The sequence below is a fragment of the Triturus cristatus genome, chromosome 2_1 (assembly GCF_964204655.1).
Source record: "Triturus cristatus chromosome 2_1, aTriCri1.1, whole genome shotgun sequence".
In the NCBI taxonomy this organism is placed as follows: Eukaryota; Metazoa; Chordata; class Amphibia; order Caudata; family Salamandridae; genus Triturus; species Triturus cristatus.
This window is the reverse complement of record NC_140581.1, coordinates 1,013,876,640-1,013,890,100: the sequence shown is the minus strand read 5'-3', so window position 1 is coordinate 1,013,890,100 and position 13,461 is coordinate 1,013,876,640. Positions and strand designations below refer to the sequence as shown.

General features: G+C 44.1%; 1 protein-coding gene across 6 annotated transcripts in view; it reads left to right on the top strand.

Annotated features, from left to right (window-relative positions):
• Positions 1–13,461, top strand: part of RIGI (RNA sensor RIG-I) — a 506,425-nt gene that overhangs the window by 113,781 nt on the left and 379,183 nt on the right. For all 6 annotated transcript variants that reach the window (XR_014970743.1, XR_014970727.1, XM_085634941.1 and 3 more), the window contains exon 4: positions 5,834–5,984. Coding sequence is in view for 4 of the 6 variants with exons in the window: in XM_085634941.1 (XP_085491067.1) it covers positions 5,834–5,984 (151 nt within the window). In the remaining 2 variants the exon portion in view is untranslated. The remainder of the gene's footprint in view (positions 1–5,833; positions 5,985–13,461) is intronic.

Sequence of the window (13,461 nt, the reverse complement as noted above, 5' to 3'; positions counted from 1 at the left end):
CAAACATATACACACACTGTAGGTGGCCCCATTAGTTTTATATGTGCCGATGTGAGCCACCCCTAAAATTCACATTTGAAGACACCACACACTCATATTCACAATAACACACAGACACAAAATCACATGCACTAATATTTAGGAAGGGAACATAGGGCAAATTCGAGTTAGCATGCTTATGTTTTTCAGTAGTCATTATTAGCTGCTTTCTGATGCGCTTCTATGAGTTTCCTAATGGAAATTTCTATTGACAGTCCTGCAGAACTGGTTTAAGTGTTCCTGCCAGAAATAGTATGAACGTTTTAAGACAGTAGTACTTCGCTACCAACCATTAGTAAACCTGCTATTGAGACTTGTACCGTTTAGGATATTAGTATTCAAATGACCTAGGAATTTGTTTCATTAATTGTAAAATATTTGCTTTCGATTTGAACAATTTTTTGTGCTGAGAGTAAAGACCTGTGCTATTTCTAGCTCCATCACCCTAGATCTTTGTCTAACTTTAACAAAGGGGTGTCCACAAAAATTGATCTTCGTTGAGAAAAAGCAGTTCTATCTCATTTTGAACAAGCATTATCACCCTGGTATGGTATGTCTTGTTCAGTGATTATTTCAAGCTTATCCAGCTGGCAGCTTAAGAGTGCTTTCCTCAGGCCGACCGGTAGTTTCCCAGAGGGCCACATAGTGCTTCACTCAATCACTGTGGGGAAAGCGGGCAGAATGGTGACAAGAGAGCCACCAACCATTGCCCTGTCTCTGTGGTTCTGACCAGAGAGACCAAATGCTAGTACCTGACAGTCTCAGGCCATTTAAGCAGTGAGACTTTGATGTGGGTTGTCAGTCAGCTGACCATGGAGATTTAAAAAGCAGATTCAACATATGGTCTTCTATCTCCTGTAACCTTTTGCTCCATTTTACCCTTCTTCAAAATATTATGTGCATGGTACCTGTAGCTGTAGCAGGATATATGGTCTGGCCTTCTGTGTTTTGTTAGGGTTCGACCAGCTTTGGAACTTTGGGGCCAATACTCAAAGGACATTTCTAAGAAATAGGCTTATGGCTATGCTTTTTATAATAGTTCCATGTTTTAAGTAATTTAAATACCATTCTGTGTTCATAGAAATCTACAGAAATCATGGTTTTAATCCCAATATCAGCTGATTGTTCACTGGCAGGCAATCTGGCATCTTACGTTAGGGTCAAGTTTGGAAACTCAAATATTGCCCTATTCTCTGCACATGGAAAATATTTTCTCATGTGATGAAATACCTTCCTTTACACCCTCTTAAAATATGGGGATGCTTGGGATTTTTCAGACCCAATTTTCAGAAATGGTTTGGATGCCCATTTTGAATGTATCACTATCTCCAGGTCACTGGTTTACATAAGCAATGTCCACAGGCATGACCTGATGGTAAGTGCCTGTGCAAACACAGAAATTATCATAATTTGTGCTACGCTTGCACCTCTTGCAAGTATTATACAAGCAGGATTTGCCTGTTCCTCCTTTTTACCACACTGAAATATATTTACTGAAAAGAATAAGACAGGCAGTATAACTCTACATCAGTGTTTCACATTGTGAGGCACGTAGGCTATGAAAGTCCAGTATGAGACTCAATTTTCAATGTGCAGGTACCTTCCCCTCTTTAATCCCTCTCAAGATATAAAATGCAACATTGTTTTGTATTGTAGACAAGATATATGTTTGAGATTTACGCTGCCAGTGGTAAATTACTGCTCCACTTAGATTGCATTTTTCTGGCCTTGTTTTGTCACAATTTGGGATATTATTTTGAGAAAGGGGTACCCTACCAACTTAATACATTCACCCTGGTTAGGTTGTAGTGAAACATTGCTCTACCCCTGGTAACTGTGACACAAGCAGCAGACATGTTTTACCTACATTCTGACGTAGGGCCTGATTATAAAGTTTGGCAGTAAGCTCGCTATTCGTCAGGGTTCTACCGCCTGCCATAGTTGGAGAGCTCTGCCAGCCTTGTACAGATCTCTGTGAATTGAGAGGAGCCGCCGTCTCGGTGAAGGTACTGAAAGTTTTGTGAGGGCTCCTATGTTTCAGGCAGCCATTCATCAAACTTTTTTGTTTTCCAAAAACATACTCCCAAAGTGGAATTGTTTTGAGTTTGTTTTTGAAAAACAAATGTAAATGACCCTAGTATTTTTCCCCCAGAGTGTGGGGGTCATGGAATGGCCCGTCTTTCCATGGCAGTCCTGAACTGGAAAAAAAATGATACCGTCCACTGAAGACAAAGTTGACCGTTTGATGCACCTACACCGACAGCCAGGGGCATAGCTACCATTGTTGCAGCAGGTGCATGGAAAACGCACCCTAGTTCTCCTAGGGGCCCACTGAACACTGACAGTGTTTATGTTTTGCTACTCTACTGCTGATGACCCCATTTTAGCCGGGCCCCAACAGCAGAACCAGTGGAGGCACTGCGGTCAAAATCATGACCGTCAGCTAGTCCTGCAATAGAGCAGGTGGTCAGTCAGTTTATTGGTCACAGTATAAATCAGGCACTTAGGTTCTGATTACGGTGGTGGTGGGACCGCCACTGTCAGGCCGTTGGTGGCCCATTGGATCCGACCACCGCTTTAGGGTGCAGGTGGTCGGATCTCAGATGGCGGGGGAAAGACAGCTGCGTCCAACAGGATCAAGGATCTCGTCAGTGTGGTATGTGGACTCCTATTCCCTACAATAGGGTGGTGCCTGCTCAAGCACCGTGTAGGGATTAGGATGTCCCTTTCCGTCTGCCCTTTCATGGCGATAAACCCGACATAAAAAGGGCTGGCGCAAAGTGACTTTGGGGACCCCTGGCAGGGCCCCCTTTTCTCCTGGCCCTCCGCTATGGGACCTGGGGAACACCTATGATTCCCTCAAAACATCCCTGCACCATGTGTCAGGCACCGCATGACACATGGTGCAATGTGTATATTTTGTACTGCGGCGTGTGCTGCAGCCCACAGCACATGCCGCAATGCAAAGTATACACTTTGCAAACAACGTGAAGGCCGTTGCATCGCAATGCTGGCTGTGGCACCGCCGACTTCTAGTCAGGCGGTCCTGCTTCAGCCACGGGGCCGGTCGGACAAAAGTCCAACGGGCATCGTAATCAGTCATATTTTTGGTTCTCAAAATCCATCAGCATGGCAAAGCTGTAGCCAGGAAGGATTCTATGACGCTTGGTACAGTGAAGTCCTGCTGAACCAGTTTTCTGCACAGCAAAGAGCGCAGAGTGGGATGAACCTGTTATTCTTGCCTGCTAATGGGTTGTCCACTCTCAGGAAGCCTCTGCACCTTTTTCTGGTCCTTTGGAGGTAGAAAAAGAAAGTATCACTGTTCTCCAACTGCTGGGAACCTTTTTTGTTCCTGGTCACTCTTGCAGCTCTCGGGCCCTTAGTGCACTCTTCTAGGAACCTGGTCTCTCTCCAGCCAGGGTACTGAAGGGCCCAGTCCTCAGTGGTCAGTGGGGTTTTCTTGTAGTCCGAAGTCCTTCTGCTTTTTTTGTCTCTGAAGCAGATAAACAGAAGACCCATCACTTGACCATTGGAGAGCAGTTTGAGTCCCTGGATGGCAGCAGGAGTTAGGAGCACTTCAAATTTTCAGGTACAATCCTTTTCTATCCTGATGTTTTCTTGCCAGGTCCAGGAATGCTCTGGAGAGGTGGTGGGTGAGGTGTCAGTCTTAATCTGTGCACTAGGTGGAGAGTTTCCTACATCCTGATTACAGTCTCACACTAGTCCCACCTCCTCTTACAGTGCTTGTTTTGGTTAAGGAAAACATTCCCTGAAGCCCTTAAAACTAAAATGGTTGTAGCCAATCTCTGCCTGAAGGAGCTCTGATCCTTTAGTAGTACTCCCCAATTTAGACGAGGTGCCTGCCACTTATCTGGGTTCAAACAGGTTTCCCTCCTGCTGGAGTTAGAGCCAAAAAGTGTGGAACGGCCCTGGTAATGATTGGGACTAGTTCCCACCAGCCACACATGGCATCGCCATGTAAGGCTTTCCTTTGTTCTATCCATTATTCTTGTCCCCCTCCCAGATGTCCAGTACCTGTAAGTGACCAGTTGTTGACAATACCCCTGCCTTCCTGGACCCAAAGGCCAAGCCTCTTTTGGGAGCATGATTGATGCTGACAGCCAGGAATGTGTATTGAACCTTTAGAGAAGGGCTGATAAGCAAACTGGTTCTAAACCAGTTTTCTAGTAGGCAACAGAAAGTCAATTTGCTAAAAGTTACTTTTCTTTCACGTTTTTTCCCATTACATTTATCAAAAATCACCTTTCACTTTTGAAGTACATTTTTGAAACTAAGTGAAAAATAACTTTGAATAATTTATTTTGTATTTACCCTGAGGAGATAGAAAATACTGATTGTATTGATATCTAGACTGATTCACATAAAATGTAGCTTTAATTGCACCATGTAGAGATTTTGGCTAATTCTTCATTTTGAGGGCCTTCTATCCCCTACACGTAATATGCCACATTTTTTTATATAATAAGCTTACAGCACTGTGTGCTTACAACATACATTTTAGTGGTGACTTCTGTGTGCTTACAACATACATTTTAGTGGTGACTTATCTAATATATAAACATTGGATGTCTTACATGGCAAATACACTTTTACCAACCAGGTACCACTGCAGTGCTTTTAAACTTCAGCCTAATCAGAGCACAATGGTGCTAGCCGAAGCTGTTGATTTTTGTCATATATGTGGGTGGTGTAAATACACACTCCAGCACATATGATGTTTAACTCCTGTGCCAATTAGGTGAACTAAATGCAAAGTACATGTAGCAGCAAAGCAGAGGCACTATACCACTGTTTAGCAGTGGCATAGAGAACACAATTCTAAAGTTAGCCTCGTTAGACAGAAAGAAAGTGTAGAAACAGCTACAAAAATGATGTCCTTGCTCACAGTTATCCTGAATTATTGCAAATAGGAATTACTTCCCCCAATATGGAAATACAGTCAAGGATATCTCATTACAAATGTCATGTCCATGAATTGGTAAAAATAAACCCAGCATAATACATATTTGCATGCCTGTTGAAACTGAACAAATAGTGCTGTAGATCAAATTTACTGCCAAAATATTTTGACATTGCAGGTGAAGGAATGGGGCCCTTACAGGACAAAACACTCCTGCTTCATTGCCTGGGTGTCTGATGATGGCACATACCACATCTTCACTTAGTGGAATATGGTTCTGGGTTTTACACATTTCAAGTACAGAGTGTATTGTCTTTTAGGCATTAAATCCCTTCGGTTCTGGGTAATATTTATTTTCTGTAATGAGAATTACCATTGGTGGTACCCTTACCAGTAGCTGTAACTTAGCAGACTGGTTTTTACCGTCAGGTGTTATTTCTTCCATTTAAAATCAGAATTTACCACTTGTGGAACTAAATTGCCACTGCAGGTGGAATTCCAAACCAACTTTTTTCAAATGAAGGCCATTATTCTATGTTAAATTGTGTGATTGTTTGAGCATTCCTGAACCCTGGTGGCCTCTTCGTAAGAGTCATCATGACATCCTTGATAATGAGATGCGGGGAACATGCAGTTTGTAGATGGCCATCAAGAAACCTATTTCTCTACTACATGTTACAGACAATGGGCTTTTCTTCTGCACAACATTGCAATTGGTGAATTAAATTCGGTATTTGAATGTTAATGAAACCATGTTTAATAATAGTTGTTCTCACAGAATGTTTCTATCTGCTCAGAGGGTGATTTTTATGTTGCTTTAGTATGTAATAAACTGAGCGAAAGTGTTTTAAGCCATATTTTATGTTGATGCAGATGGCAGATGTAAAAGGTCCAATAGCTGGGGCTGAGAAACTTATTGACTGCCTCCTCCGCTCAGACAAGGAAGAGTGGCCTAAAACTTTTTCTATTGCTTTGGAGAACGAGAGATATGATAATGTCCTTGAACTATGGGACTTAAATGCAGGTAGGTGAAACTAAATGCTGACCGATTTGCTGAACATGTATTTTATATATCTATATCTCATAGTAAGTACTATTGAAAAAAGTAGCATCAGCCACTTTTTTTGGCTTAATGCTGCCTCATACATATTGTTCTTTTTAACGCAGTTTTCTGTGTTAAAGGGGCATGCAATGGGTGTTGCCGGGGGCGTTCCCAGCAACATCCATACTTTTTTGACACTGCCCCAGATTTATGAGAAATCGTAAGTCTGAGGCAGCGCTAAAAACTTACGCCTTCCCAGGGTAGTCGTAAGGGGGAGGCACAACAACTATTTGTATTTCCCCTCGTCTTTCCCTTTTCTGTGTGCTGCATTCTGCAGCACACATAGAAAGAGGAAAAAGCCTCTTGTGATTTCCCTTCCTGCACAAAAATAATCATCCCTGCAATGCAGGCACCCTTGTACCATGGTGCAAAGGTGCCTGTGTTGGCACACTGCAATCTATTGTGCGCCAGCGCAGGGGAAAAGGACAGAAATGTGCCATATCGTATAGATATGGCACATTCCTGCACTTTTCAATTGCGGTAGGGCAGCACCCCAGGAAGGCCTGCGGCACTGCCCTACTGCAAAACCTCATAAATGATGCTCCAAAATTCTTGGATGCACTAATCTCAGGAAAAAGCAGACGTTGCCTCAGAATTTACAAAAGTACAAACATATTTATTTGCTCATAGTAAACAGTGAACGTGCTCTTACCCAAAAATAGAATGAGCGGGCGGCAACCCCTCTCCAGTGGCTTGAATGGCGAATGCTAACAGATTATCTGCCTATTAAATTTTTGCCAAAATCATGTTTGACATACCCCACTAACCATAATATAGAAAGTCACCATGAATGAGCACATGAAATAATACAAGTGATCACACAAGAAATAATCTCAAGCGTGCACTGTTTCAGCTTTTCCTGCCCTTCCAACCTCTCAGTAGTCATTACAAAAATGGTTATGGGGCCTCTTTGAGGGGAAATTAAGTAGGGGCCTATGTACAAGCCCCTTGTGCCGCTGGTACGTCACTTTTTGTGACGCACCACGGGCGCATTTTGCTGGCCCATATAATTACAATGACACCTAAGCCACCCTGCATGGCTTTTCATGTCCTTGTAAATACAGCCCCTTTTCACACACACTTTGTGTGAAAGGGGCGTGCCATGGATGTTGCTGTGGGTGTTCCCATGTAACACCCATGGCTTCTGCCGCATTCCTAGTTTTACAACCTTTCGTAAACCTGGGAATGTGTCGAGTAATGTTTTCATTTTTCCTCATTTCTTAGGTCGAGCCTAGGCACCGCATGCGCTGCTGCTAGGCATGCAGTATTCAAGTATGGCTTTGAAAGCCCTCCCATATTTTTAATTGGCTTGTGTCATTGTCCTTCGTAAACGCTGGCTTTTGAGTCGTTATTAGGCTTGTTAGTCCCTCCTTGGTACCGCCTCATCTGCATTTGTTACCTCTCACAATGACTGGACCTTTTACTTCGATTGTTTCACAGTATGTCTTTTTAAGTCTGTGAGCACTATTTTCTTCAATGAGTTTCTCCTTCTGCAGGCACGACATGTTTTCCTGCAACTGTGCCGCTTTGCTTGCACCATTGGCAGGATGCTGCTTGTTGCGAGAGCTGTTGAGGAAGCGTACATTACTCCCAGTGATATGGCATAAACACTTAAACAGTACACACATGGATTCAAACCTCTGGAATTGCATTTACATTTGAGTGCCTCATATTGCATCCAGTACTGTGTATCTTTCCGGCCCGACGCTCACTTTCGTATCCCGCACCTCTCAGTCAAATAAGAAAACACATTATTACAACTAGCTGTGTGGTATCTTTTACAACTCAAGAGTGGCACAAGCGATGCAACAGCAGACATCTCACATAACTCCGCTCAACTTTCACTGTTGAGCTGCGGCACCACAAGCTGACACCAATTATAAACTGCAAATAAGTAACCGATTTAAAACAAAATGGGGAGAAAAAAAGGAGGTCTTCTAGGAGCAGCCAGAGTAATACAACAAGCATTTGCAATGCAATAGTTCTTGCATTTGTGAGAGTTTAAGCTATTAGCATTGTAAATGACAATGCCTTTTATTTATGTTTTAAAAACCAAACAAAAATAAAAGGCATTCTCATGTAAAATGCCAATAGCTCAAACTTGCGTAAATGCAAGACCTATTGCATTGCAAATGCCTGTTCCTCTCTCTATGCATGGTACATTCTGCAGCACACATAGAAAGAGGAAATCACCTCCCATGATTGTTTTTGTGCAGGAAGGTGTCCCTTCCTGCACAAAAACAATCTCTCCTGAAAAGTAGACACCTAAGGGTGCCTGCATTGGGGAACGGCAGTCAATTGTGTGCCAGCGCAGGAGAAAGCACAGGGATGCGACATATTATTGTAAACATGTCACATCCCTCTGCTTTGAATGTGACTCACTGCGGCGCAGCCAAATGGCTTGCAGTGCAGCGCTGAGTCACTTTCTTGTAGATAAGGCCCTTAGTCTTTTCACCATCAACAGTGTGGTTCACCTATTTCTCTTGAAATAGAAATTGGTGCTTTGTTACCATGCTTGAATGCTTCTTCATCTTCACAAACACTCGCCAAGTCATAAAAATTCTCGTGTGTGTGTGTGTGTATAGAGACTGATTATTGTGCTTCAGCCATTGAATCTTGGGTCAGGACTCGACTTGAGACATTGTCACCATCTTTCTTTGCTTTTTGCGCGCCACCGCCACTGGAATACGTGAGATACTATTTTACATGTAAACAAGTACATTGAAAATCACCCTTTTTGTCGCACTCAATTCTTTATGTAGTGTATATAAAGAGCTTTCGTCTTCATTATGTGTTTTTACTGCATGAAGCAATTTAAGCTTTTATTCACGATTTGTGTGCATAATTCCAGCTCTTAAACACCAGAGGGGAGCAGAGGATTACATATGAATGTTGCCTGATTTAAAGACTTAAACTATTTTTTTAAAAATAAAATGCACCGTTAGAGGGCAGCATGATCACAGCAATGTGGCATTACTGTGGTTACGTCGAGAAACACTAAGGGGCTCCTTTATTAGCCCCTGCGTCACTTTTGCACCACCGGTGCGTCACTTTTTGTCACGCGTCAGTGACGTAAAACATGCTCCATGTTGCGCCATATTTACGAAGTAACGCATCTAAGTAGATGCGTCACTTCGTAAACCCCTGTGCTACATTATACCTGCGCCAGGTATAATGTATGCAGGGTGGGCGTACCCCCGCAAAAAAGGGTCGTAGCAGTGGCGCAGCGAAATCTATGAGATTTTGCTGCGTCACTTCTAGGACGCCAATGCGTCAAAACCTTACGGTGGAGAAGTGTGGCTCAATGATTAGAGCGGCAGACCCTGATACAGAGGTCTAGCCCGGGACCAGGGTTCAATTCCCCGCCTCGGCGGGTCTTGGGCTCAAAAATTCCACGGACCTGATAATTCTCGCATCGGTGCCTATTCCAATCATGGAGTGCAACTCTGGGCAATAGCTTGCTTAATCTCCACAACGCTAAGGATGCCTGGCCTCCACCTTGGGGGTGCCCAGGAGTGGACGCCTCACAGGGAAAGCCAGGATGGGTTCCACAGCGGTATTCGTACAAGCGCCTTGAGACCCTTGCGGGTGAGGAGTGCGCTATACAAGTATCAATTTACATTTTACATTTTACGCTGCCTCATGGCAGGCGTAAGGTTGACGCAGGCCCTTTCACATGGGGCTTGCCCCATGTGAAAGGAACATTGCTGGAGTTGCGTCAGGCTTCCGACACAACTCCAGCAATGCGCCACATTTTGCGCCGACAGATACGTCAGTTATACTGACGTATCTGTCCTTCCTTGCGACATGATACGTCATATTATAAATATGACGCATCATTGGTGTCGCAAGGTGGGTGCACTGAGAAGTGACGCATCGCTGCTTTCACGCAGCGATGCGTCACTTCTCATAAATGAGTCCCTAACTCTCTAGTCCATATCTTACCCGCTTCCCTAACTTCAGCCCTAAACCACACCCCAACCCTAATCATATCTACTGACCCACATGTCGAAGGTTAAATGATAAAATGTTTTAAACCTTATGCCCTCATACAACCTCATAAACCCCAGCTCCATTTCTTACCCTAACTACACTCCTAATGCTTACAATAACTAACGCTACCCTTAACCTTAGACCTTGCTTCAGCCTTAATCCTACCCCTCCAATGCTCTAATCGTGCCTAAAAAAAAACTTTTAATGTGAATATATTGCCTTGAGAGAGGTGTCGGGAACTGTGATGAGGCAGCAACACTTTCCTTAGGAATTGGGGGCTTCATTTACAAGCTTTCTCCGTTGGGCAGCGCCACAAGCCTTCCTGCTGCGCTGCCCTACGTCAAATGAAAAGGGCAGGAATGCGCTGTATCTATCAGATATGACACATTCCTGTCTTCTTCCCCAGCGCTGACTGACAAATGGCTGCCATGCGCCAACGATGCACCATATTGCGAGGGTGTTCGCATTTTAGGGATGATTGTTTTTGTGCAGGAAGGGACACTTTCCTGCACAAAAATAATCAATGGAGACGATTTCCGCTTTCCATGTGTGCTGCAGAAAACGCAGCACACATAGAAAGAGGAAAAAAAACCGAGTAGAAATAATGTTATTTCTCCTCGTTTCGAATCCCCTATGCCACCCTTGGGGAGGCGAAGGCTTTTGACACATTCCCAGGTTTACAAAATCTCGTAAATCTGTAAATGTGTCAAATGGCATGGGTGTTACATGGGAACACCCATTGTATCACCCATGGCACACCTCCCTATTGCAGGGTGGGGCAACGCAGCGACTTGTGCTGCTTTGCCTCAGTCCATATATACAAAGCCATAAAAAGCAGCACAGTGTGGCATTACATGGCTTTGCAGATATGGCCCTGCAGTGTTAGCTGTCAGACGTCAATAAAAGTGAAGTTCCGGCGGAACAGGGTCCTTGTAAATGAGGCCCTGGGTGGTGTCTGGGATCAAGCAGTGGTACTTAGCCGTGGAGTGAAGGTGTGGGCAGGACCGGGCATCAGAATGCAAAGGTCAGCGTCACCCGAAGGTTTCAGCATTGAGGGGTTCAACAGTGAAAGCTTGGGTGGGCTGCTCTTGACAGAGTCCGATTGGTAAAGTGGGCACTCGGCAATGGGCGATGATGGGCCGGTATCCGAGTTGCAGCTGCAGGCTGTTTTTTTTGGGCAGCGTAGTGGCTGAATTGGGATCTGTCAGTGCTGTTCCGATGACGCCAGCAGCCCCGCAGGGTCTGAGAGTCTTTTTTAGAGACCTGTAACTGGAGGCAGATGGGTCACTGTTACCCATTTTTCCCCACGGGGCCGGAGTTTCATTGCCAGTTCCCCAGCAGGTCAGCCCATTGATAAAAAAGCTGATGTGGGCTGGCTACGGATACATTAATGTAAGGAGATTGAGCAGGGGAACTGAGCAGAAGTTGCCTCACTTATATTCAGGTGTGGTTCACAAGTGTGTACTAATCCGCGCACAAAAAGTCCTGGCAACGGTTGCATTCTTTTGTATCTCAGTGAAGTTAAGAAAACATGCCTCTTTTAGAGAACCCCCACCCTCTCCTTCTGATACTACTTAAAACACTGAAGCAATGTTTTGCGAAAAGTTGCAATCCACAAATGTGAGCCACTTTTTTGGGGTGTCCGTGCCTAGTTTTGATCCCAATCCAACTGTGGCTCTTGACATGGGTCCTAATGATTAGAGGAGCATATAAATAAAATCAACTTTTGATGCATGCAGAAGAGCTACAAACTGCAACTTTGTTGAAGATACCCTTGATTTTAATGACATTCCAATTTCCTTTCTGTAGCTCTTCACAGGGGCAATAAGGCTTCAGCAAGTCCCTAGCTATTTGGAAATGGCGCCCGTGCCTGTCCATATCCTGATACCTTTTCGGTTGTGTGACAGTTCTGCTCTGCCCTGAGGCCCTCCGTCCATGCGTAGGGGCTCCGTCCGATGCACTGAGCATTGCCAGCACTGCCCTCTTTCCTAGCCTTGCAGCTGGCTTGGTTGGGGACTGGCCAGGCTGTTGTTTTCAAACAACAATGCAGGGGTTTATTGTCAGCAGCCTGGAAGCAGGAATGTGCCTTGGCGGTAGTGGAGAGATGGTTTTAAAGACGAGACAGTGACACTTTGCATTTACAGAGCATTGGTGTCTGGGAATTTTTTTCCTTTTTGGTTGTTAAAGGTAGACAAAAAGAACAATCGATGGACAGAATGCAGAACAATGTCATACATTCATCCCAGTACAGAGATCTGGGCCTAAATCCATCGTTTTTATGCTCCCCGTGCCGTTCCAGTTTGAACCCAGCCAAATGCTGATCAGTCAGACCCTGTGCCTCATGGGAACAGTTCAGCCCCGACTGCCAGGCCAGATCCTCCCTGGTCTGGAAACAAGCATCCTAGGACCACTCCTCATCATCCAAGATAGTAGCTTGATTCCAGTGGCATAGAGAGCACGGGACCCACATCTGGGCATACCCTTCCCACTCGGGGTGACAAATGCAAAAAGAACAATTGATGGACAGAATGCAGAACAATGTCATACATTCACCCCAGTACGGAGATCAGGGCCTAAATCCATCGTTGTTTTGCTCCCCGTGCCATTCCAGTTTGAACCCAGCCATATGCAAATCAGTCATCACCCTGCGCCCAATGGGAACAGTCCAGCCCGAACTGCCAGTCCAGGTCCTCAAACAGTAGGCAGCATCAAAGTGCTGTGTATGACATGTTGCAGTAATGGGAACAGGTTATTCCTGTGACAGTGGCTGCTGGTGCGGCTCTGCTTCAAAAGTTAAACTTTTTGAAGGCTGGCTTGTATGTAATAAAGATGGCTTTTAAAATGTTGACTTTATTAAAGTGGAGTTGAAATTGTTGACGTAATAATGACCTGTCCTTCATTATAAGCTATAGCAATTCCAAAAATGTTGATTTTGAAAAGATTTTTATTACATGCATTCTTTAATTTATATAAATGTATCCTAATAACCCCCTAGTACTCGTTCACACTTCCTATCCCTCAGTCCGTAAAACCCCAAACCACCCTTTAAAGCTTCCCTTCCCTCAAACCTACAAAATCCTTACTGATCCTTAGTACTACCTTTCACTGAACACTAAAAGCCCCTAACTACCTCTAAAACTGCCAGTCCCTGAACAATACAAACCCATTACTATGCCTTAATGCTACCCTTCCCTGAATCCTAAAAACCCCTTACTACTACTCAGCACATTCTCCACCCTACTGTAAATGCTCCTCTCTACTTTAGTGGAAAAATTCCCCCTTACCCCGTATACACGTATTTTTCTCCTTTCACGCTCAACATTTTTGTATATATTTTTTTGTAACCACAACTTTTTAATTTTTATATTCTATTTTTGTAGTAGGTAACATTTTTGACAACTTTTTT